General features: G+C 42.8%; 1 protein-coding gene across 5 annotated transcripts in view; it reads right to left on the bottom strand.

Annotated features, from left to right (window-relative positions):
* Positions 1 to 26,845, bottom strand: part of znf536 (zinc finger protein 536) — a 281,952-nt gene that overhangs the window by 173,172 nt on the left and 81,935 nt on the right. For all 5 annotated transcript variants that reach the window (XM_031290669.2, XM_035999791.1, XM_035999788.1 and 2 more), the window contains one exon: positions 8,824 to 8,923. Coding sequence is in view for 3 of the 5 variants with exons in the window: in XM_035999788.1 (XP_035855681.1) it covers positions 8,824 to 8,923 (100 nt within the window). In the remaining 2 variants the exon portion in view is untranslated. The remainder of the gene's footprint in view (positions 1 to 8,823; positions 8,924 to 26,845) is intronic.

Genomic DNA, 26,845 nt, shown 5'->3' with positions numbered 1-26,845 from the left:
GAGTGAGCAATGCCACAAAAGACGAGAGGGAGGCGGTGGATGCTGGGGGGTGGGGGGGGGGGAACAGAGGATATGAGGGGGTTGGGGGCTTCTTGTCGCTAATATGCTGGAAGTTACTTTGATAACATATTAGGCCTTTTGTGGAATTGTGGAATGACGCAACTCCTTTTTTTAATTTATTTTTTCCTGCGCTCATCCATCTCTGTCCATCCCGCACAGGGAAGTGGCGGGTCAGCCCATAGAGAGGGTAATAGGAAGAATCACGGGTGAAATCTAGATAAGTCGACCTTAACACACACACACACACACACGTACGTACGTACGTACGACAGTGGGGTGGGGATAGACAGCCGAGCCCATATATCAATTACAACCTGATATCCTGGGAGGATGATGGGATGCAGAGAGAAACCCCTGAACGGATATGTGTGAGCTCATGTCTCAGCACCCAATACCGCCCAACGCTGTGTAAATCTTCTATTTTTTTCTTTTTATAATCACCTGACAGTGTGTATCCCTGAGCTGATGTCGATGTTTGGTCTACGTGACTTTTCCTCTCGCCGTTGTGGACAAGCACATTGATAGACATGGACATGACTCGGTTTTGACTCCTTTGGTAGTCCTGTTATCTGTCAAGTTGCTCCCCTACCCCGCTAAAACCCCTTGGAGACAGACATCAACGCCCACAGATCCCTATCAGGGAGAATGGGGTTTAGGGGAGCTGATTCATATGTACAATATGTTAGTGAGGGGAGGATGGGGGTATTAGAATGATAAAATTGCTACTGGGATAGTCAGAGGTGATTTTTATAATGTGAATAAAGATAGTCTGTAGTAGTGCTGACCGAGTATTTTCATTACCATCGCGATATGAACATGTGTGATGAATGCACTGCAAAGACTGCCTGGAACGCGATGAATTAGGGAAATCATTTCATTTAGGGATGGGTACCAGAACCGGTATTAAGCGGGCCCAGGGGCTAAAACTGTAGTAATTATCATCATCACGCTGCAGCCTCTCCCCTGATCTGTGTCGGGAGTTTCAATTCCCCCGATTTTCACAATTTTTACAAAAAATATCAAAACCCGTCCATCCACTATATTTATTTGGCAATAGCCTGCTGTCACTGCTGTTTGTGATCGTTTTCTTTCTAAATTACAAAGGCCTACATGTCCGCCCATACATTTGTGTCTGAAGAGAGCGCAGAGGAGAAGGCAGAGTCCCTTCATCTGCATATAGACTACTTCACCGGTGCTGCAGCAGCAACAACAAACCAAAATACCAAATAACAGCAGCCTTCACTTAACTTGAGAAAGGTAATCAGCTGATTGACAGACGACAGCGGAGGTAAAAAAGTGAGTCGCGGCAATACAGTTCGAAAGGGCAATGGTCAATGGGGGAACCCGCCAACACTGACATCATCACACCCATTCCGACTAATGGTGGGACATCATCACTCAGTCACAGAACGGCAGAGTTTTGAGGTTGTAGGGCTTATCCTATGGGCCTATGGTCCTACGGTCCAGCCAAAAAAGAAAAATTAACTTGACGTCTCAATTCAACCTTTAATTTGTTGAATGGATATCAAACAAAGTCTACTCACATAATTAGGAATAATAAATGAAACAAGTACTACCAAAGATAGATTTACTAAAGTCTTTATTTGACCGTACTGGGAGCCAATCACTGCCTACCTCCGAGGCAGAAAGTCAAGTGGATCCATTGCCTCGTAAATAGTTTCACTTAACACCAGTTACGTGAAATCAATGGGAAGTACAGAAGGAAGAAAGAGCAGGAATGAAGGAGGCTGTTAAGCTAGTTTCTTTCATATAGTACTTCTGTCTCGGAGCGTGAAGGGCTTTGATTTCTATTTACTTTGTAGTGAGAGATATCGCAAGAAATGTTCCCTCTCCTTAAGAATCACTGATCATCTAATAGGTTGAAATAAGCAGGCTTGTCACATGCTCCCTCTCCCTCTCTCTCTATGTCTCTCTCTCTCTCTCTCTCTCTCTTGTCGTCTTTATCGTGGTGATCAGTCAAACGCTCACCTAACACAAGCCGTCTCTGGTTTCCACCTCCCAGGTTTTTCTCCGCGCTGCCGCTGCTGATGTAGCGGAGGTTATATGGTGTTAAACACAGAGCTGCTAAACGTTCCCCAAGGTAATAACAGTCAGTGTATATACAGTGCTTTGCAGTACTGCGACGGGAAGTTGCTGCCAAGTGTGGAAGCAATGGAGATGGAGAGCAAGAGCCGAGAGGGAGGGTGAAAGTGGGGAAAAAAAGGAGAAGGAAATAAAATAATTACCAGACAAAGAGGTTGAAAAAGAGAGTAACGAAGGGTGCAAGGAATGAGGTGGAAGGTGAGTAATTGCTAAACCAGAGGCATAAATAAAGACAATGAGAAGTGATACTGTTGTTGTAAAGCTGTTACATACTGATTGCTGAGTTAGCACAGGTGCATGCACTGTGGTTACAATTACATGGGTTTAAATGCAGCTTTTAGTCAGGCCAGCCCTTTCATCTTTTATCCACTACTATTTTCAATTCACTTTTGGGGTCACTTGAGGGCTTACATCCTCTCTTAGCCTTGAAAACAGTATTTTGACAAAGTTACCTTAACTTGAGTTTCAATTGCTAGCTTTTCTGAAACTTTCATCAGCAAATTAAAGTAGGCTTTGTTTGTGGCCCTGAGTTCCCTAAAGTCACCAGTGTGGCAACATTTTGCCTTCCCTGTGAAGTATTTAAACAAACAACAAACGATTAGGAGTGGGCTCTGACTGGACTTCATGGTGCATTCAGGTGCACCTCGTAAACTCACGGTGCATTCACGTGCAACCAGTAAACTTTGAAAAAATGTTGTTCTAAAGCACCCTTCAACCATCCTGCGGCTTTTATTGTGGCATTTCCATCACTACTGAAAAAAAAGTTTCAATAAAAAGTTGAATTGAATCGCCGGCCTCGAATACTCCTCGACGCAGTGGCCGCTGTTTCGACTCAACCCTGCGGCCCTTTGCTGCATGTTTTTCCCCACTCTCTCTCCCCTTTCATGCCTTCAGCTGTCCTATATAAATAAAGGCCTAAAATGGCCCAAAAAAAATAAAATAAAATTGAATCGAATCGTGACCATAAAATCGAAAGTCAAATCAAATCATGGATTTGGAGAATCATCACACACCTAAACGCTAGAATGATTACTGTATGTATGACAATGTTTTGTTATTTTATCAACATCAAAATATTTAGTAATATATCAGTATATGGCAGTGGTCGACGCAAACTCATAAAGAGCCCAGCTGTACATTCTTCCGTCACGATATGTCATAATTTTGTTTGAATGAGAAGGGCATTGTTGAAATTGTGGTGGTCCATTTTCACAAAACCTTTTACTATCTATTCGCTCCAAACTGACAAGTCATTAATTAAGATTTGTAGAAAAATGTTTGCTGAAGTGCCATAAACCGATACAGTTGGACTACACCCAGGTAGTATACAGAGGAGCAAAGTGTCCCTCCCTCGACCGACTGACCTAAATTTGTCTCTTGATGAACAAAGTGTAACAATATGGGCTTTTTTTTTTTTAAGGTGAATGAAGACAGGGAAGCAATGACATATCAAGGCAGAAGAAAGTCAAAAGTGATATGGATGCTGTGGGAGGTGGAAATTGCCCTACTCCCCAATCCAATCCACCCCCCCCCTCCCCCTCCCTCCCCCTTTCTCCAAGAGGCCAAATCCAGGCCATGTCTAAGATTTCACAACGATTAGCGAGGGAGGGATATAGAGATGTACTAGAGCAGCATTAGCCATTAATCACGAAGGGGGGAGGGAGAGGGAGTGATAAAGAGAGAGGACTGTCCTAGCATGGCTCAGCATGGGACTTGTACTTTTACTGTCAGGACCTCCAGGGGTCTTGTGTTTGACGGCACAACAGTGGCTCAGTAGCAGTGGAGGAGCTTCTTAATTCTTGAGCCATTGGAGTCAGAGATTCAAGACCAAAATATATAAAACATAAAAATCCATGGTAGTATTTAAATAAAAAATCTTAATCAGACATTTCTGTGTGTATGATGTATTTTGCAGCAGAACTGCATCTAATCATGTTTATAATTGAACAGAATGTCAAGTTTACATTGCTGAGTATTTTGTCTGTAATGACAGCTGGTGTAATCTGGATAAATGACAATACTGGCTATTGCTACTCTACTACAGTATTCCTTCCTTGTTCCTCATCAACATGCAACTCAACTGTTCTGTACAACAACAAGTTTTATTCATTTTTTTACACATAAATGTTTACACGGTGTGTCCTCTTTCCGGAATTGAAATGTGACGTCTGGGAAGAGTGTTGTTCTAACGCATCACCTTCCAAAAGACTTAAATAAATCATGATCATAAACAATCACAAACACATAAATCATCTTAATCCATTTCACAATGAAAAACGTTCTGATCTGCCACGACTAGGTTTGTTCGGCACATGAAGTAAAGGTTAGGAAAGATTGTGGTCATGGTTAAAAGAAACCAACGTTGACTGTTGGTAACAAAAAAAAAAAAAAACAAGGGATGCAAAACATCCATTCTCTGTGTCAAAGTCACATGCTTGGTTGAGCAAACCATTTACCCGACCTCCTTCCAAAGAGGTTTTGTGGCATAAAGTCACGCTACTTCCACCTTTGCCTTCTGAGAGAAAATAGTTATTACTTACATGACCGCAAGAGTTCACTTGTCAGGAAAATGTAAATGCATGTTTGACAAGAAATTCTCATTACAGGGTTGACTTACTAACACATGACCAAGAATTAAATATCTTATATCAGTCTCATATATCTCTTAGTCTCTGTACCAGGATGGACATGAGTTTTAAGATCTGTGACTAACCGGTCTATCCCCTTGACCAATGGGCTATCCTGACTCAAACCATTTAAGATCAATGCCTAACCTAAACCATCTTCGTACATGCGTAGAACAAATCAGGTTTGCTGTACGGATAGGGCAGCGAAGATTTTGCTGGGGTCATTCCAATGTTCCCAGGGTCCTATGTTCCCCAGAATTATATGGCACATAATGGGGACGAAGACAATAAGTCCTATGTTCCCAGGGTCCTATGTTCCCCAGCTCATTATAGCACGTAATGTGACCCTGAAAAATATGTCCCCCAGTTCTGTGTACACTTAATATGACATGGGCTAGTGTTAGGATAAAGTTACTTTCAGAGTAATGACTATAATGGTGACTATGATAGTCATGAAATTACACTGGCACAGTTCTTCGTTCTTCTTGATAATGGTTGCTCTTTTTGGATGGAGAACAACTCCCAAAATATATTTCAGTTCTAAATTTAAAATAATAAGAAATAGTCAACCAATTAAAACAGAGGAAGAAGAAAATCAAAAGAAGAAAAAGGAACAAACATGAATCTTAAATATTTTAGGCTTAGGAAATCAAAAGTAGTTGACCAAGTAATATAACTGAGATTAGGAAAGAGGTCTAAGGTTAAATTAATATTATTTATGAAATATTTTAAAGCAAACACAATAGGAGGGTTAATGTGTGTTACTTGGACCATAGATGCACTCCCATCTTGCCCATGCACGACCACCTGTTTTCAAGTGACTAAATTACATACATAGCTCACATGGTAACAACTAAACCATCTCCATGACAACTGAGCAACTCCATCTGCTGAGGAAGGTCATGAAATGTACAAAACAAATATTAAAATATCACAAATGCAGAAACAATTTGGATTAAAAGAATGATTAAGTGGAAAACACAATATACAATCTGCTCTGACTATTGGTGGAAGAAGACTACACAGGGTTTCAACACTAATACAGGATATGGTATTACAGCGCTGGTTGTCGCAGGGCAGCTAAAGGTCCTGGGCCAGACCAACCCCCAACTCTTCAAATAATGTCGCTTAAGCCGGCTTCACATTGGCTGCGTGGCGTGAGCGTGGTGTTTCTGTTGCGTGTCAGTTCCGTGGATTTTTCTGTCTTTGCACACCAGAAACATGACGCCACGCAGCTGACAAGCTCACGCCACGCAGCCAGTGTGAAGCCGGCCTTAGTCAGTGGCTCTTAGCGTAATTTTCCGATGCAAAAATCACCATTTAGCGTCTGTATGGAACGCACCGGGCAGAGCAGCAGCTTGACCGTGACGCTGTAAGATGACATAGTATTACAACCCCTTCTCACTCCGAACACGTAAAATACTGACGCTTAGGCAGTGGCTTTCAGCGTCAGATATGACGCAACAAACAACACAGGACCGTCACCCAGGAGACCGGGGTTCGTGTCCCGCGCGTCATGGAAACATACTTTTTTGTTATGCCCACCCATGACCTTTTCCTTAACCTGTGTCAAAAGTGACACCAATAGTCCCGACCAAGCGCGTTTAGAGAATTTAGATATGATGCTAAAGGGGACTTTTAGCGTCAATAGCAACGCCAAAGGCACCTGACCAAGCATCCGTATTTTACGCGATGGGAGTGAGGATGTGTTCAGTATTAAAGGTGTCGTAGGTAGGATTGCGAAGATCCAGGACTTAGCCAAAAAATTTGAACATCGACACCTTCTCAGTCCCTCCCCCCTTTCCGCCAAAGCCTAAAACGGTCTCCTAAGCCCCTCCCCCCACAAGGGAGAATGAATGCGTGTGCATGAGCAGTGATTAACACGCAGTTAGACCCCCCCCCCCCCCCGACCCTGATTGGTGCATCTGAACAGGGAGCGGTGGATTTTTGCAAATCACACTACAGGCTGTAGATGGTTCCAGAGGACCCACATTTTTTTTAAATTACCTGCTTCTTGTAGTTCTACTCGAACATAGGGTCAGTTTCAACAATATGACAGAAAGTTAGTTTTATAAGGCTTACCTACTGCACGGTAGCGAGTAGTATGAAAGACCGAAAAACCGCATAAGGAGCTTGGTTGGGGTGGTGGATGGGCCACACAACACAGGACTTTCAGCCAAAGGCACCTGACCAAGTGTCGCTTTTTGACGCGATGGGAATGAGAATATGTGTGAATATTTTGTGAAAATACCTACAGTCAACCCTACAATATTGCCACAATGTCAATGTATTTGGTTTAAAATATCGCAATATTTGATTTTCTCCATATCGCCCAGCTCTACTTTGAGCTAGACCTTTCATGTGTAGATAAAAGTGAGGGAGTTTTGCTGGAGAACCGTTTCCACCTGTGAGTGGCGTGATCAGTACCTTTTTTTATATGCTGTGGTGAAGCATACATATAAGGTGTAGTCAAACACCAACACCCCACCTCCTTACATCACTGTGCTGGGAGGCAAGGTTGAAGCAGGGTGACCATAAAACCAGAATGGCCTTTAGTTAGTCTTCCCTGCCTTCTATCTCCCTCACCCCCCTCCCTACACCCATTCCTCTCTTCTTATTTTTTTATTTTTTTATTTTTTTTTTTCTGTACTATGAATAAATTTAGTCTGTCCCGGACATGAAAATGTCAAATACCTAAAATACACCTAGGCTAAATAGCATATTAATTTTTAATGCCTGCTCATCCTATGCTGCTATTCTCATATCAGGCCTGTCTGCCAACAGCTGTTGCTGGCTCTCTGGCTGGGAATTTATCATCCATCTAGCTAAAGGAGGGGAGAGAGGGAGAGAATAAAAAAAAAAGAGATGGGAGACATTGTTCGGAAGACAAGAGAAAAAGAAGGGGAGGGACAGCTCCGTGTTTTCATGGATCCCTACCTTGTATTTATATCACCCTCACCTCGCAACTTTTCTTCCTTTGATATACGAGTGGGATTCAATTACACTAATGCCAAACATAAATTGTTGAAGATTTCTTCCTTTTTTTCCCCCCTCGCATTGTGTTACGGCGCGAGCCTCCTCATACATAAAAGAGAAATAAGGGAGTAGAGTGGTGACATTGACGCTGGAGGTAGTGACATTGGGGAGAGCGGCAGTGGGAGGCGAGATGCACTGAAGCAACGTGCCAGTGTGGGTGTTGAATGCCACCCATGTGCGTTTTTTAGGTGGCATGTGGTGGATGATTATCATAGATTATCACAATCCAGATTGTTACAAGTTCTGTCTGTGCACATAGCAGCAGTGTACTGTAGCTGTGTGACTATCTGTGTGTGTGTGTGTGTGTGTGTGTGTGTTTTGGTTTAAGACAGAGTGCCTTTGGGGATAAGACTAAATGGTGAGCGAATGATGAACAGTTGGAGTGTGTGAGCGTATGTGTGCATTTGTGTGTCTGTGTGTGTCTTACAGTGAGAGAAGGAAGCACATTTCATACAGGGCTTCAACTCCTTCTCACTCCCAGCGACTAAAACAACCTTTGAACGTATACGTGTTCAGAGGCACCGTGGCTCCGTCTGACGATAAGACGATTGTGATTGGTTTAAAAAAATGCCAATAAACCAGGGCACGCATTTCTCCCATCCCAGAATTCTGTGTGGACTAGCCAGACCTTCCTCCGCAGCGCTGTGGAGGAAGGTCTGGCAATGCGAGACTGTGTTGTTTGATCCATCCACCACCCCAACCTGCCCCCGCGGATTTTCAGTCTTTCATACTACTCGCTAACGTTGTCTCTGTTAGTGTTGCGTCATCTTACAGCGCCTTCGTTGAGCTGCTGCTCTGCCCGGTGCGTTCCATACAGATGCTAAAGAGGGAATTTAAGCGTCAGTATTTGACGAATTGGGAGTGAGAACGGGTTGAGGGTTTAAAAATGTTTTTGAAAATCTTCAAGTTGAGGACATTTCGCTACAGGGTAAAGGTATGGGTGTTGTGTGTGTGTGTGTGTGTGTGTGTGTGTGTGTGTGTGTGTGTGTGAGCTTACCTTAACACACCAACTGCATACTGGAGTGCAACCTGTCTGTTTGGATCAAGTGGCCTCTCACTGTCACTCCTGACTGACTGCTGCTTACTGGAATGGCCACCTGGAGGGAGAAACCGAGCAGCGGAAAGATTAGAAAGATGAGGTGATAATGAAATATAGACCCTGAAGAGGAGAATGGACAGGGCGGGGGGCGGGGTATACAGGCCGAAGAAGAAGACAGTGATGGGTGGTGAGGAAGAAGAAGATGAGGTTGGGGGGGGGAGGCCTCCGTGTCATGATGAAAATCTAACAAATTCAGCGAGCGACGCTGCAGAGGTCAAGGGAACGCAGCCGGAAAAGGTTAAAGATGAAATCAAAGCCAGTGTTGCTGCGGTGCCCGGAGGCACAGCTGAAAATCTATCCCTCCAGGGCAAGGCCACCGCTGACACGAGGCAGACAAGAAGCTAAATACTGCACGCCACTCGGGGATCTTTCATTTTCAACCGATCAATAAGGGCTTATATTTATCAGGGCCTCTGAGCAGCTGCCACGTCTGACAACCTCCACTTCATTTTTGCACTCCTCCTCTTCTCTTCTCTTCTCTTCCTCACCCTCGCATGCTAAATTGAGACCCATCGACCATGAAAAGGGGCAGAGACCCTGGATTGCCATTAACCCCCCTTGTGTCACTAGACTGTCTAACACACACACACACACACACACACACACACACACACACACACACACACAAATGCCCTGGAGATATACTTCTGCTAAAGGCCTGTCTCCCCCTTCTTTAAAGAAACATGCCTTATCATTATGGCCTTGGCACAGACACCAGCACCTCTTCATGTCTTTTGTTCCTCAAGCTGCCCATGCCACCCAAGACACACACACACACACACACACACACACACACAAACACACATGCATGGAGACAAACAAACATGTAGACACACACACACACACACACACACACACACACTGTCCTGCGACAACCTGATTTCACTTTTAATTTCTACCATTTTGAACATGTCTTTCTTGCCAAAATTTATTTCAAATAACAAGAATATCAAATCCCAAATTACCACTCTAAATCTGAGGAGCATTACGAGATGCGGAAGATTGGGTTTAGGGGTCTGAGTTAAAATAACTGGCAGTCTAATCATCTGCACAACAATATTTGCTGTGAGGCATTCTAAATAGATTATCGCTAGTCCATCTGTGTCATCATTGATTTATAAGGCATTAAGCTGCTCGGGGAAGAGAGAGGGCCTTGCCTCCTTTGCTGTTAAAGGGGCTTCTTGTCGAAATCAGGGGCACGCCAATGGAACAACTGTGGCACTCGTCTAACCTCCCCTTTAATCGTCAGGCGAGAGGAAGTGAAAATAGGACGGGAGTATCGAAAAGGGAAGTATGAATCCAAATTTTCTGCATCTCTTTTTGTTTGGCGATACAAAGAGACTGGGAGGAGGGGAGGAAGTACACACAGAGAGAAACAAACACACATGCACATACACACATGCAGAAAAAAAAAACAAGGGACATCATTAACATATGAATGCTATATGCAAATGGTAGGGAGAGAGCAGATGTTGTTGCATTTAATTGACCTATATGTGAATTGCATCCAAACCTTTCAGTGTGTTTTCTGGGCCCACTGAGTACAGTTTTGACTGGCTTTCTGGTACCACGCAACGTATGAGCCAGGAGCACGACGATTTTTGTTTAAACATAACGAGAGAGATGACTAAACATAGAAAAGAATAGAATAGAATAGAATTGAGTAGGATAGAATGGAGTTTTAAGTAAAATAAGAAAAGAAAATATGTATAAAATTGGCGAAAACTCATTGTTTGTCCCTGGTTTTTCTTTACAGATGACATCTCTGATATAACTGATTGTATTTTGCTTACTAACAGGCGGTGGTGGTAGAAAGTACACTTACTCAACTACTGTATTTGAGCACAATTTGGAGGTACTTTGGCTGAGTATTTTTAAATATATATATTTGTTACTTTAGACCTCACTACAATTTAGAGGGAGCTACTATACTTTTAACTCTACTACACGTGTTTGACACCTATAGTTACTGGTTACTTCGGAGATTCATATTTTACATATGAGCTAAATAATATAGATATTGTTGACTACCCAACAGTATATAGAATAGCTAATATAACCAAAATTAGCACCACCCCAGCTCGTATCATTAAAATGATGCATGCTTACATGTTAATACACAAAATAAATCAGAATTTACTACAGTCCTGTGTCACTGGTAAAGGGGACATTGTGCCTTATATGTTTTCTCATTGAAGTTAAAGTTAGCCTATAAGCTACCTCTTGAGATTTCAGTGCTGGTTGATTTGGTGAAACCAGCTTTTACTGGTGGTAACAGCAGCAGTGTGTTTTAATACAGGTCCCAGCAACTCTGTCTCTTAATAATTATGTTTAAATATTGTCAGGAGGAAACGTACACGCTGCGTAGATTCAGTTTACTGGCAAAAAAAAAATGTTTTCCAGTCCACAAAGTGCTGCATTGTTATACCAGACAGGACTGCTGCGTTAGTCTCCGCATGATTTAGTCCAAGCTTAAAGGAGAAATCCGGCGCAAAAAGAACCTAGGGGTTAATAACACATGGGTACCGAGTCGACCGTTCTCTGGGATATGTTTTCATGCTAATCGAATGTGACCAGTTTTAGCGCAAACCGCTAATTAGCTTATAACGCTAGTCGTCAGGGCACGCAAAAGTAAAAAGAAATCGCTATTTCTATACCACCAACAAGGCTCAAAATAGCACCACACTTCCACGGTAGCATAAGATCGCCCTACATGTAAACCGAAGCAGGTCACGATCAGTCAAACGACAAACGCCGTGCAACCAGTAACCAGTAACATAGCTCAAGCACAGCATTCGTCGTTGGAATGATCGTGACTGTTTTCCCAAGATGGCGCCTGCCTGTATACGTGAACGGTACAGTCTTTATAAACTATCTTTTTAATAAACTGTCTGTACACTTACAAAGTTCTCAATGCTTCGGTTTGTAGGAGTTGGCTACCAAAGTTCTGTTGGTTTTCCGCATTATAATTAAAAATGTACGCATGCACCGGCAGCCTTAGGACCTCTGTTGCATTTCATTCCCCTCTGTCTCCCACCATTTATAGTCTGCCTCTAGACCGTCATCTGCCAGATAAAAGTGAAAATGCTGATAGATATAGATAATGTTTTAAAAAGAAAATTTAAAAAAAATACAGAAAGCAAATCCATTGAATGGCTATTGCAGAAATATACTGACCATGAATAGTATCAAAGATGGGGTCAGATATGATGAACATAAAGTAAATTTCTTACATTGTGACATTAACACTACTTGAGCAGTTAACCCCCCCCCCCCCCATCTGATCCTGCAGGTAGATACAGAAACAGAGACATAGAAACACAGAGAGAAAAAGGAGGGAAAGTCACGCATTTCACACTGCTATGTTTGCATGGGCGAGCCATGAAAAACACAGATGCTATTTTCATCTGGGCCTCTGCCTTTCTTTTTGATTCTTCTCTTTCCCCCCCTCCTTCCCTCCTTCCATCCCTCCCTCCTTCCCTACCTCCCTCACTCTCTTTTACTCTCTTACTCTATCCCTCACTTTCTAACCCCCCCTCCCTCCTCCCTCATTCTTGGGAATGTCATTAAATTGTATTAAATAGCCTTTTGTCCAGGGGGCAAGGACCACCCGATATATGATAATACATTAAGGCCCCAGTGCAGCAGCCACTGAGCCAAGACCATCTTAAGAACAAGCATGGTGTGTGCCATTGTGTGTATGTGTGTGTGTGTGCTAAAAAAGTGGCTGGCAATGCAGGGAGAAAAAAATTAAAACTGGAGAAGGGAGGATGAGGATTGGTTGGAGGAATATAAAGAGTGAGATAAAGAGAAAGAGAGAGGAAGGGAGGGAGAGAACAAGGTGGTGTGCCTGCCTGCCTGCCTGCCTGCCTGCCTGCCTGCCTGCCTGCCTGCCTGCCTGCCTGCCTGCCTGCCTGCCTGCCTGTGCATGTGGCTCCCTAACAACTGTGACACATACTAATAGAAACATACCTAATAAATTACAAGCTTTCAGGGTCTGGCAAGCTGACATTTTCTCTGTGCGCGGGACAATTTCATATCTGCGGCGCAAAGTCGAGGGGGCTGCTGGACCAAATTGCATCACACAGAGATGCCAGAGGATTAGCATAAAAATTAACACTTATATTTCAGCTTATTGTCAACCCCACTCCTGCACCGGCTGCCTCACAACAATCAATTCATCTTTGAAATCTGATTAGATTCCATGACGCTTATTATCCCAGTCAGGTCTGCCTGCCGCCCCCCCCTTCACTATCACACACACACACACACACACAGCATAGTCAGAGCACCGGCTGCCATGACTGCCCAGCCCATTTGTTTAAATAGAATTAAGGAGAAAATAAATCTCTAGGTGAGGCATTTCTTTTTTGACAGATGATGCCTCATTCTCTATCTAAGTGTTTATCTTGTGCTTTCGTGTCCTTAGCCTGAATTGGAATCCACCCCCAATATGTTGATCTTATATCTTTTGCAAGTCGAGTTCATTTAAACTCCCCTAAATGCTTTGTTGCAGTGATGCCTTGGTGGTCAACCACAATAAAAATAAATGAGTTAATGAGGTTATTATTCACCATTTTTATTTTCTTCTTTTTCAGTAAGAATGAGCATTACATTTGAGTATTTCCATTAGGATCTCACCTCAGTCTTGTTTAGAATCAAATGCCACCACGGTTTAGTGTCTCTCTTTATTTCCACCTTCCCCGCTTTCAAAATGAACTACTCCCGCATCTCATCCATCCTCAAGTACACAGCCGTCACAAACGCTTTATGTTTACAGCAGAAAGCTGGAATGATGCGGGGAAAAAAATGAAAAAGAAATCTCGTTTTGAGATCCCATGAGGCTGTCGCAATGAAATATTTGTCAATAACGCTCTCTGTTGAAGCACATTGCACAAGTATGTACTAAAAGCACAGCGCACGTTGGGTGGCTTTGGTAAGACTCTTGATTGTTTAGACAAATGGCATTTCATCGCATCCAGATGTCTTTAAGCTGTGCTCGACTACCATCGCTGCTTTCCAAGGCGCAGGCTGAATGTATACAAACATCTCCTCATAACTGCATTCCTCATCTGGGCCTGCGAGCGTCACAGCACTCGTCACCGGGGCCTGGATGACAGCCCGCCCTGCCGAGAGCTCCCCTTGGATATTTCCCTTTTTCGAAGGTAATCTTTCACACATCACCCTGCCGACCAGCGGTGAAATGTAACTAAGTGCATTTACTCAACAACAGTGCTTAAGGACAAATGTTAAGGTACTTGTGAAAACTTTTCTTTTCATGCCACTTTCTACTTCTATTTTAGAAATAGTGTACTTTGTACTCCACTGCTAGTTACTTTACAAATGTAGCTGATTAAACACAAAAAGTTTGCGTTGGGTTATACATTCATATTATAAAAAAGGCATATATTAAAAGGATTTTGGGGATTTTATTTGTCGATATCACATCACTCAAACAATAAGATTGATTTTAATTGGAAAATTGATTAATTTGAACCCAGCCCCAATATCAATGGGTTTTCCGTTGCAGCAGTTGCAATCAGGTGTGGAATGTAACTAAGTACATTTACTCCAGTACTGCACTTAAGTCCAAATGTTGAGGTACTTGTACTTTACTTGAGTCTTTTCTTTTCATGCCACTTTCTACTTCTACTCTGCTACATTTCAGAGAGAAATATTGTACTTTTTACTCCACTACATTCATCTGACAGCTTTAGTTACTAGTTACTTTACAAATTAAGATTTTTGCACACAAAACACATGCAGTTTATGAAACACCATGTTTCATTATGCATTTAAAACACCCAACATTATAACCTAACAGTAAAGCTGAAATGATACATTGAAAAAACATTAAATTCTGACTTTTTCCGAAAGGGTGTCAAATCAGATATGGAGCTTTTGCAAGCAGATTGAAAATGCAACACAAGTTATTTGTAAAAGCATTTTTTGATCAGAACAGAGAAACAAAAAAAACCCCAGTACAGGAAGAGCAAACAAGTGGCAGGGAATGAGGTGCACCCTGCCCGGGACAGGAGTTATGACATAACACTGGTACAAAGGGTCCCGGATAAAGACGCCCACGGGGCTGAGAGAGGGAGAGCAGAGAGAGGGGAGAAGGAACAAATCGTCTGATGTTCTAAGTGGATAACAACAGCTCCTGCTATGCAGCAGCGGAGGCGCAGAATAATTTAAACCAGCTACGCAGCTACCCCCCCCTCCCCCCCCGGCCACCCCTCTATTCTTATGTTAACACGGCTAAAGAGGAGCGGGCCACCCAGCAGCACGGAGCAGAAACTTAAGTCCACGCTTCAGGAAAAATAATCCATCTCTCTCTGCCTCTCTCTCTGTCTCTCTTTGCGATGTAACTTTACTCACTTACACACATACCGCCTGGTCAGGGAAAAAGGCTGAAACAGATACGGAGCGCCGAGCACCAGTACATTTACTGTGCCTTTAAAGCATATTACTTTTCAGACTTCAGAGTTTGAAGAATAATAAACCGGGGTGCTTAACTGAGCTATTTTCCCCTTTCAGTTAATGCCATGCAACGGCGAGGCGGGGGCGAGAAGAATTCATAAGTCTTTAAATGCAGAGTAAACACTGCTTTCTTTGTTGATTGTAGAGCTCTGTTGTGTGTTTTTTTGTGGATCTTGCCCCCCACCCCACCCCACTCCCCCCCCTTTTTTTTGTTTTTTTTTGCCTATCTCTCTTTTCCAATCTCCAAGCCGAAGGGCTGCCGTTGTGTTTGGTCTCCAAACAGCACATCTGAGGCACACACCTCGCTGACATTTTATAGGTTCAAATCCCCGAGAACGGGAGACAGAGAGAGAGAGAGAGAGAGGGAGAGAGAGAGAGAGAGAGAGAGAGAGAGAGAGAGAGAGAGAGAGAGAGAGAGAGAGAGAGAGAGAGAGAGTCATATTTTATACCGGCGGTTTATTTTAACGGGCGCTTGTAATTAACGCAGCATGTCCTCTATCTCCCAGCCATCTATGCCAAGGCCCTTTATTTAAACAACTTTATTGTGAAATGTTTGCGTTCTCAGCGTTCGGCCAGGGCCCACACACAGAATATTATTTCATACTTCAAGGAGAGGGTGGAGGGGTGTGTGTGTGTGTGTGTGGGGGGGGGGGGGGGCTTTGGAAGAGTTTACGCTTTGAGCGGTTATTGTTTTTGATTACAGCAAGGCTCCCTTATTTTTTTTTTTTTTTTTTTTTTTTTTTTAAATGGAACGAGCCCGGTAACCTTGCACACACACACACACACACACACACACACACACACACACACATCCACGCATGCACGCACACGCACACACACACACACACACACACACACACACACACACAGAGAGTCTCACACATCTAACGACTCATACTGAAGTTGTGAGAGGCTGAAGGAGAACCTGTTTACAGAAGGGGTGTGCGAACCTGAAGCCTTTGCCCGGGCCAAATGTACAATCTCAGCGTGATTTATGAGTAAGATCACACTATTTATGTCCAAATGAGAGCTCTTGTTTAATGCTGCTGCTTGGGGGCTTCTTTTTTTTTTTTTTGGAGTGTGTGTTTGTGTTCTTACAGGGTTTAATGGAATTTGATGGAGGGATTGAGTGTTTACATTTGTCAAAATGACCTGGAGTTAACACGGCGCTCAACATACACAGGCCTTTTTTCTCGCGGGCCATCCATCGATGCAACTTTAGCCGATCAGACCCAAAAACCCACATGTGTTGAGCATGCCGTTGCATTTTGGGATTGTCTACTTCTAGAGCAAATCTCTCGTGGGGAACATATGATCACTGTTTACAGTGGTTTCGCAATATTCCACATGTCCTTATAAAGAAATGGATCCGATGGCTTGGTAGACAGGAAGTCACACATGGTGTGAGCTGTCGGCACATTAGCAGCTACAGCGCCACCCATTCCTGCACTTCGGATTCGCCTTGGTTGTTCTTTGTACGTGACTGCAACCAGTGGTGGGAGAAGTATTCACATCCTTTACTTAAAGTGCTCATATTATGCCCATTTTCAGGTTCATAATTGTATTTAGAGGTTATATCAGGATAGGTTTACATGGTTTAATTAAAAAAAAAAACACACAATATTTTTGTTGTACTGCACATTGCTGCAGCTCCTCTTTTCACCCTGTGTGTTGAGCTTTCTCTTTTAGCTACAGAGTGAGACATCTCACTTCTGTTCCATCTTTGTTGGGAGTCGCACATGCGCAGTAAGTACTGCTAGCTAGTCAGTTGCAGAGTATGAGGGCGTGCCACGCTAGCAGCTAGGTGAGCATTATAATGTGTGTCATAAAGTGATGCATATTCGTCACGGAAGTAAAGGCTGGACTACAATAGAGCTGTTTGGAGCAGTTTGTGAACAGTGTTTTCTGTTGGAGATGGTAAGTCTCTTTGGGGTGGACTTTGGGTGTTTTCACTTTGTAAACTTATAACGTGCACAAAAAAGATATACAACACAATAGAGAAAAAGCCAAAAAGCATAATATGAGCACTTTAAGTAAAAGTTCTAATACTGCACCGTAAAAATACTCTCTTACAAGTAAAAGCCCCGCATTAAAAAAGTTACTTAGAAGTCTGTAAGTATCATCAGGAAAATGTGCTTAAAGTATTAAAAGTAAAAGTACTCAATGCTGAAAAATCCTCACATTTTAGAAACTGGAAACGATCCAAACAGTTGTGTCAACCAACTATGTGTTTAATCAGCTAATCATTTCAACTTTACTTTTAGGTTATATAGTTGGGTGTTTTAAATTCATAATGAAACATGGTATTTCATGAACTGCATGTGTTTTGTGTGCAAAAATCTTAATTTGTGAAGTAGTAACTAAAGCTGTCAGATGAATGTAGTGGAGTAAAAAGTACAATATTTCTCTCTGAAATGTAGCGGAGTAGAGTTCCGGTGTGGCGACATGATGAGTTGTGAGTGAGTTGCATTCCTCCCTCGCTCCCACTCTCGTCATCTTTAACTTTCTTTACAGTCCAGCCAAAGTGTTGCAACTGCCCACTTATATTTAACTATATTTGACAACACCTCGCCACGACGAAAGGATGGCTAGCAGGTCGAAGAAAGAAGACCAGAAGATCGGTGACTCCCTACCGAACGCCGTGCTAACTAAGCTAACTGCTATGTTAGCCGACCACAAGGCCTCGCTTTTGACTGAGCTCAAATCTTTCCAAGCCAAATTCAACACGGCGTTCTCCAAACTCGAGGCGAGGCTAGATAACTTCCAGACTACTTTATTGGATCACCAACAGCGTTTCCCATCGATAGAGACATTTGCCAACACCACGAGTCAAGACATGAAAATTGTGGAGGCCGAGCTAGCTGCGGTGTCTGAGGTGAACGCTAGGCTACAAGCTAAACTCACCGATCAGGAAAACAGATCCCGTCGTAATAATATGAAATGTAGCGGAGTAGAAGTAGAAAGTGGCATGAAAAGAAAAAGTACAAGTACCTCAACATTTGTACTTAAGTATAGTACTGGAGTAAATGTACTTAGTTACGTTCTACCACTGATTGCAACTGCTGCAACAGAAGACCCACTTATTTCAGGGCTGGGTTCAAATGAATAAATTCTCCAATTAGAATCCCCAAATCCTTTTAATATATGCCTTTTTTATAATATGAATGTATAACCCAATTTTCAATTCTCAATGTAAACATTAACCTGGTGCATTATTAAAAAATATTTGAGGCTTGATTCTTGCTTGTACAATTTACAGCATCTGTCAATCTCTTTCATATCCAAGCTGAATTTGTTTTGTAACTGAAATGTAGGCCTCCCTAACATAATTCATGTTATATTGAATCGGAAATTGAATCGAATCGAGCCCTTGTGACTCGGAATCGAATCGATTGGTGAAATCATTGGCGACACCCAGCCCTCATTTATACTGAAACCAGACAATAAAGCGCATGTTTGTCTCATCTTCACTGCGTGGTCTTATGTACATTTTAGTTAGGATCCCCTCATAAACACAAACCATAAATGCATATCAAACCTCATTCAGGCTATTATGAGTTTTCAAATAAGAATGCGACCCATGTGATAATATAATATGATAATATGCAAAACAGTCTAGGTCAGCGGTGAAAAATTTCTGATTCAATTCTTTGACCTTCATAAAACACAGCACAGCAGATATTCTATTCTTATCTAATAATAGAGCATCCACGCACATAATATAATGTAATATCTTACGGTGCCAGTACATTAGCATGCCTGCTGTCCAGCAGATCAGATGGATCACAGATTGCCTTGGGGGGAGTTTAGTATTGTGTGCTTTTAGCTCACAGAGGAGATTGATTGACAGGACAAACCTGCGAGAATGACATAGAGAATGACTCATGACAGGATTGTGAGCGAGTAGCGTATAGCCGCACCGGTTTAGGTTCCTAAACCCTACCAAACTGCAACTGTTTAACAACGTAAACAATGTGTTTAAAACTGTGACCGCTACGTTCAAAACCGCGACTGCTGCACACTCTGGTTTACATATGAGGCTGGAAAACGCTCCTGTGGATCGTATTAGAGGGTAGGAATGAACAACCTGTATCGTCGAATGGTTTGGAACTTGTTGGATCAGATTATGTGTCTGCAAGCAGCTGCAGTGAAGATCATCGGTTGAGCTGCAGTCTCTTAATGCTGGCTCAAGACTGTCGGTTCAACCTGTGGCCTCTTAAAAGTTGGACATACTGTGCCCTTGTGTCTCATGTCAGCCAAAGCTTCCACGTGTAAGTGTCTCATTTGTTTTTCCATAACGTCCAGTATATGTCATCTAGGAGGGAATCATTCGAAAATCAGTCCCTCCAGAAAAAAACGTGATTATGCGATCGCATAATTCAATGCATAATCAGCCAAAGTCCGCATATTTATGCAGGGGCTGCATTTTTTCAAATACGCCGCACACAATTGCCGATTTCCACGCAAAATATGCGGGGCTTGCATGATTTCATAATCCCCGCATTTTCGTTGCAAAAAAGTCACACATATCTTAGCAGAAAGTTGAAAAATGTTGCGTTTACTTCACACAAGAGCAGCCATTTTCCCCTGTTGCCATGGGAACGTTATGAAGTGACATAATTACGCGACGTGAACATCATCGAAAAGCTGCAAACCCCGCGATGAAGCCATGATGAAACCGCAGTTTTTGTAAGTTCCCGCAATTTCATCGCATAAAATTGCATAAATATCCCGCATATTCCATCGCATTTTTTAAGAAAACGTGCCTCATAAACAAGGATTTTTGTCCGCAACAATCACAAAAAAACTCTCTATTCTCTCTATTTTTCTGGGAGGATTGTAAAATGGACTTTTAGCCTTGTTAGCATCCATTGATGAAATGACGGGGGCAAGCTGGCTGAAAGTGAACATCTTTTGCACTTTATCTGTAGGCTATATGCAGACGTAACGTTTTTTTTTTTTTTTTTAAAAGGCAAAGAATCTAATTTGATTGTTGTGAAAATGTCTAAACAGAGAGGAGACAAGAGCTTATCACACTGCAAGTAGAACAGAAAAGCTGCACTGTATTTAAAGCTTGGTGATATCATCATGATGAGAAACACATATGCAGGAACATTCTTATGTTCCCTGTGGATTCAAGTGAGAAAGGAGGAATCTGCGAAAGCATTTCATTCTGAAAGGGACCCATGCTGGCCATGTATACACTCCCTGTAGCTTTATGATGCCTGTGCTGCTGTGACAGGCGGCGACTGTTTGCTGCGATGTCTAAATGCAGCGCTACACTTTACTCAAGCACAGCCTCTGACCAGACAGACCAAAGTATGTGAGCAGGTGGAAAAAAAAAGAAGATTTTTAGTTAAACAAGTGTTTTCTCATAAGCAGACCTGCTGGGGATGATAATCTCTTTTGTAGAGAAACTCAATTTCACACCAGACAAGTTTAAAGGGTAGAAGAGGAGGAAGCTGTTGTTATAAAGCCTCTACACTGTAAGTTATCAAAGCTAGTTCGCCAGCCTGCCAGTCTTAGTCATAATCATTTATATTTTCACTGGAGTTCATACTTTGCCATTCAAGTTTGCATGCTAGCTAAGCTGCACTATAAAAAAAATAGTTATTTGGCTTTAAAAAAGCTGTGTGCATTAGTCTTTCCTGTTTCACTTCGATCATCCCCATTCCTTCTTCTTTCCTTCTTGCTGTCATTTTCCTTTCCTTGCCTGCTTTCCTCACTCTCCATCCTCTCCATGCAGCCGTCCCTCAGCCTCCTCCTCCTCCTCCTCCCCTCCCCCATATGTTGTGGTTTGAGAGGCTATAAGGGGATGAAGTGAGGTGTAGACACTTCTTTAGCCTGGCGGAGGCCAAACAGATCGAAGACAGAGAGCACCTGGCTGCTGGGTAAGCCGCGCTAACAACTCCTATGCTCTCCCCCTCTTTCTTATCATCTTTCCTTCTCCAATATACTGTAATTTCCCCTTCCTCTTTTGATTTAACTCATGTACTTCCTTTCCCAATGAACCAAATGTGTTGGGTTGGCGTACGCTTTACTGTTAGATATAAAAACAGCCACTGTCAGACACACACATCCAGACCTTTTCTAAAATTGTGTCGAGGCTGGCCTAAAGCAAACTCAAAGTAAAAGTGCTGTGCTGCCCAGCAAATAGTCTTTTTTAAAGTGTATTAGGTTTTACAGGCTACTATTTAAAGGCATACCGTGCACAGCCCACGCACACTTTCTCTCTGCCTTACACAAACACATTCCCCAAGTGCTCTCCAGCCCGACAAGTAGGGGTAGTGGCCGTTCACCAGAGCTCTATCGATCGTACCTGGCTCCGCCAAACTCTCTACTGTGTCATTCAAACCTTTTCAATTTTTAATCACTAGCTTCAACATCAGAACAAGTCCCTGTACTGTCAAACACACACACACACACACACACACATACTGTATGTGCGTACTGTACGCACAGAGAAAATAATGCAAGAGCCACAAACACACACAGCTGCAAATGCACACAAACACATGCAGAAACAGCCCTCTACTCTTATTACCCACAGTACTTCAAACACCCCTCCATTCCCACACACACACACACACACACACACACACACCCCTCCATCACACACTATGCATACATTTGCACACATGTAAGCTACGAAGCATAATTCTGCAGACAAGAAATGATTTTAGATTCCCTATTCAGAATACTTTATAGATCCCCTCAGGAAATTGTAAAGTTGAAGTTGCTCACAGTCAATTTAATGCAGAACATAAGAGTAAGAAAAATCGAGTCAATAAGTGTATAAAGTAACAATAAAAAGGACAGTAAAAGTAAAGCAAGATTAGGTTAAAACGATTATGTTGCTATACAATGGATAGTACAAATGCCATTGTCCTTCATTGTTCTCTCAATGCCTGCTGACAAATAATATTTAGATCTACATGCATACAGAGACTGTGTGTGTCTGTGATTGTGTGTGTGTGCATGTGTGCATGCATGCATGTGAGAGAGGCATTTAAACGCGTGTGTAATCACCTGGCCCTGTCTTGTGCCCAGGCCCAGACTGTAGCCAGCTTTGACCTTGGGCTCCGCCATATTCATTACATCATTAAGTTACCTCTTCATTAACTTTTCATTGTTTATGGAGGAGGCATCAGGAAGGAGAAGAGATGGGGGTGAGGTAGTGGTGGTGGTGGGGGCTCTCTATCAAAGAAAAACCTTATCCATGACTTGGACCTCTGGGTCCTGTTGTGTGTGGGGAGGGGGTGGGGGGTGTAATATGGAGATCAGAAGAGGTTTTATGGAAGGTTGCTGGTTTGATTTTCCAGACGGGTACTCTCCCTTAAAGGTCCAATGAGTAGGAATTTCTCCCATCTAGCGTTGAGATCATATATCGCAATCGACTCTCTCGTGCCACGCAGTTCAAAGTCCGTATTACAGCTACGGTAGCCTTCAAAAAGCCAGTCTCTTGCTCTTTTCAATATCTTTTTTCTTTTTCTGGGCGAAGAAGACCCCTGTTCCTGAAATTTGGATTTTGAATACGTGTGGTCCTCCATGTTTCCTTCTTCAAACTTGCCGGGGCCGGGAATACCCATTAGCAGCATTAGCAGCACCTGTGAGTTTATCATGTGACAGCGAAAACGCGAAAGGCGGAGCAGTATGTCCTGTATGTCCCTTACCGGCTAACGTATTTCAATGTAGTGTCTACCCCAGTTCATGCAAACGCAAATGTAAAATTTCAAGCCAATAGGAATACTTGGACTTGATGGTGGTGGTAAATATTCATGAAAAAGGACAACTTTGTGAACGGGCAACACAGATTTTGATAATGAACAACTAAACACATTACACACTGGACCTTTAACCAGGCTGTTCTCATCAACCATTCGCACATATAGCTACAAAAAGTAATGCACTGTAATCCGTATGTATTCCATGTATGTATTGCTGTCAGCACCACATTGACTGCTGCTGTATGTGACTTCAAAAATCTGCATAGGAAATAGGTCGGGGTGGAAGGATGTGTCCTAAAACACAGGGCTTTCAAACGGGGGGATTGGAGTTTGTGTCCCGGAAGAAGATAAGGGGAAAACACAAGTCTTTCACCCAGGAAACGGGTGTTCGTGTCCCGGGAGAGAACTAGTGTTTTAATCCAAAGACACATCTAATCATTTTAATCTTAACTAGTCGTTTTGGTGCCTAAACTTAAATGTTGTTGCCGCACTACAGTCACCTTTGGTCGGCTAAACTCAACTGCAACGGCCGCTGAAAGGACCGTAACTTCACGGTGCTCTGTACCCGGCTCACAGTACCTTTTTTCGGCTAAATGTAACTTTAAAAGCCACTAAAGTGTCATGTGACCGGTCCTCACGTGAATGGCCGGCGCTCACTGTATTTTCATAGGTTATCATACGAATTGTTGTGCATAAGTTTTCGTAGGATACCATACGAACCCGCTCATGAGAATGTGTTGCCTCAACATTAACTAGAGGTCACAGGACCACTTAGTTTTTCAAAGACCCAATCTGCAAGTCAAACAGGGTCCGAAGTACTTTCTGATCAGGTTGAGGTAGGGTCCCAATCTATTAATGCAGGCCTTGGATTTCTGTGTCAATATGTTTAAAATCCAAATGGATCCAAGCAGACTCACTTTCAGCTCCAATCACGTGGTGCATCAGAATCATTGCCGGGAACATTTTCTTTTTAAGGTGAGAGTGCACACTGTTATCTTGATTTGTAGGACAATGGTTGCTGAGACTGTCCTCCCAAGAAAGACAACAGCATGAGTTGTTTCAGTAAATGCCCAAAATAGATTCAAGAAAATTCTTGTTTGTCTGGAGCAGTAGAGGAAATAGTGTAATGTTGTTATAGAGCCACAAAGTCCACAGAGGGAGGTGGCCGGAGGTGGATAGAGGGGGTGGATAGAGACATAGACACGGGAGACAGCTGTTCCTCAATGTTTGTTTTGTTTGACAATGGCCGCAATTGTTCCCTACTCTTAACCAAGTAGTTTTCGTTAAATTGCTTAGTAGGTTCATACTTATTAACTTAATTCATTATTGGGCTTACATGTCTTCTTGCCTTTGGCTGGCTGTGTATTGGCTCATGTGTCGACTTTGTTGAGCTACTGTTGGAATAAGAGAGAGAGAGAGAGAGAGAGAGAGAGAGAGAGCCTACCCCTCTTTGATTTCTTTATTTTACAAAATTATTAATACAATCCTAAAAAAAGCGTACAAATATAATACAAGTTTCTTATGCCATGAACCCACCCGCACGCTGAAGTGCCGGGAAGCTGAGCTATTTTCATTTCGGCACCCGTGTTATCCAATCTGGCCCGCACCGGCCCGCGTGAAGCTGCCGCACCAGCCCCGCACGCTGCAGCAATCGTTTCAAAGCGGCTGCGCCAGCCGGTGCGCTGCAGCAATCATTTCAGCGTCTCCTCTATTTCTTCCGCAAGCGAATGTTTCAAGCCAGGCAGGTAATCACATACAGGAAAGCCACAGGAAAACTGGATATTTTACAAAATAAAACAAATTTCAAAATAAAACACCAAGGTTCATGGTGATTTTGGCTGTCTTGACTTCTCAGCTGTGTCTACAGCGAGACGCAGGATCAGGCACACGGAGAAAGAGACGGACGGAAGGACGGACAGACAGAGTGACACACACACACACACACACACACTCACTGGTAGGGAGAGAGAGAAATGTTCTGTAGAGTGGAGAGGAGAAGGATAGCTTTGTGACCGGGCACAGCCACGAATCGACGCTTCAGCATGCGGTGTGTTCCCGGCGTAAGACCTTCACCCCCAGCTGCTTGAGTGTTTTTAATGGGCACCAGCGAGAGCGTGTGTAACTGTGGAGATTATGAGCAGAGCGCTACTGGCAAAGAGCGAGGAGCGAGATTTCAAATGTGGCATGTATTTAACGTCCTTATTGTGCATTGTGACTTTTGCCCACATTTTTTTCACTTGTGAAGATAAGCATTCAAAATAGAAAGTAGCCACAATTTTATGATCTGTTAACATAAAACATCATCTATCTGAAATCTGATAAAACATATTTGCAAGTGCTGGCCTTGTAGCCACCAGGCGCTGTTGTGCTTCCACACCACTCTGGCTCTCTGTCATTAGCGATGCATCGCCCCGACCGCAGGCACAGATTGTGTTTAAAAAAAAACAGTCCCTGCCAGCCACCATCTACCATTGCAGGCCAATTATAAATGGCAAATCACTATACAGCTTTGCTTACTCACTCTCCCCCTATCACTCACTCTTTAAAAACAGCAGTGCCTGGCCAGACTCCACTGCTTCTCTTGAATAACATGTGTAGACGGCCCTTTGTGTCGCAAGCTGCTGGACGCTTGTTAGTTCACACTTTTTCACCGACAGAGCTTAGAGGGAGAGAAAGAGCGATAGAAATTCCTACTTTATCACCCAGTTTGTTTTTTTCAGACGTGCAAAGTGTGATTCGAAGTGTGTAATCCTTCTTGATCACTTTTAAGTGACATGAGCTAAGTTCAAGGTAAATCGTGGTTTTGTGCAAGACTATTAGGTAATATTCATATGATAAAATGACTATCCAAATACTCTGGAGTGAAAGGCAGACTCTAAAGCACTTAACCAATTACTAAACCCTAATACATCAAGAAGAATAAAGCCTTCGGGGAAAAAGGGGGTAGAGAAAAGGAATAGCAGTAAACACATTCCCTAGAGAGACGTTGGTACTGTATAACTTCAAACATGCTGAGTGAGAGCTTTATGCACGATATGGAAATCAAAAAGAAAACCAGAGTTCAATTCAAACTGGGGCGAGGCAGCAGGAATGGGTTTCTCTTACAATTGCTACACCTTCAGTATCTTACTTTCTCCTTGTAGTTTAGTTTTTCCTGTCACTGTTTCCCACACACTCAATGAAGATTAGGATTTATGTTCATAGAATTATTGCATTCATGAGGAAAAAAAGGGAAAGGAAAGAATGGAAGAAATAAAGAGAGAACAAAGCTGACAATTACTTTTGGGTATTTTTGTGGTTTTGGATGCCCAAGTCATTGCATCGCATTAGTCCAAACTCCCTGCAGACTCACAGAGTCTGAGAGAAACCCCTTAGATTGCCCAACTTTAGACTTTTTTTCCACATTAGTTTGCTATGGTTGACATTGTTTTACCATATTACCTCTCTGAAAGTGCTCTCGGAGACAAACAACAAAGTACAAATATACAAAGTCCCATATAAGCCACTTTATTAAACCCGAGACGTGCTCTCCAAAAATCCACAGACTGCAAAACTTGTAACTTAAACTGAAATTAAACAAATAGCTGAGAGAGCACGATACTCCCTCTAAAACCCCAATCTCCATGATAAGCAATAGCAAAGGACACAAAACATTACACAGGAGATAATGAGGGCAGAAATCAGGCAGCGTGCTCAACTCCACCGCACTGTCT

The sequence above is a fragment of the Sander lucioperca genome, chromosome 3, assembly GCF_008315115.2.
Source record: "Sander lucioperca isolate FBNREF2018 chromosome 3, SLUC_FBN_1.2, whole genome shotgun sequence".
Lineage (NCBI taxonomy): Eukaryota > Metazoa > Chordata > Actinopteri > Perciformes > Percidae > Sander > Sander lucioperca.
The sequence above is the reverse complement of the archived record's forward strand: the minus strand, read 5'-3'. Positions and strand labels throughout refer to the sequence as shown.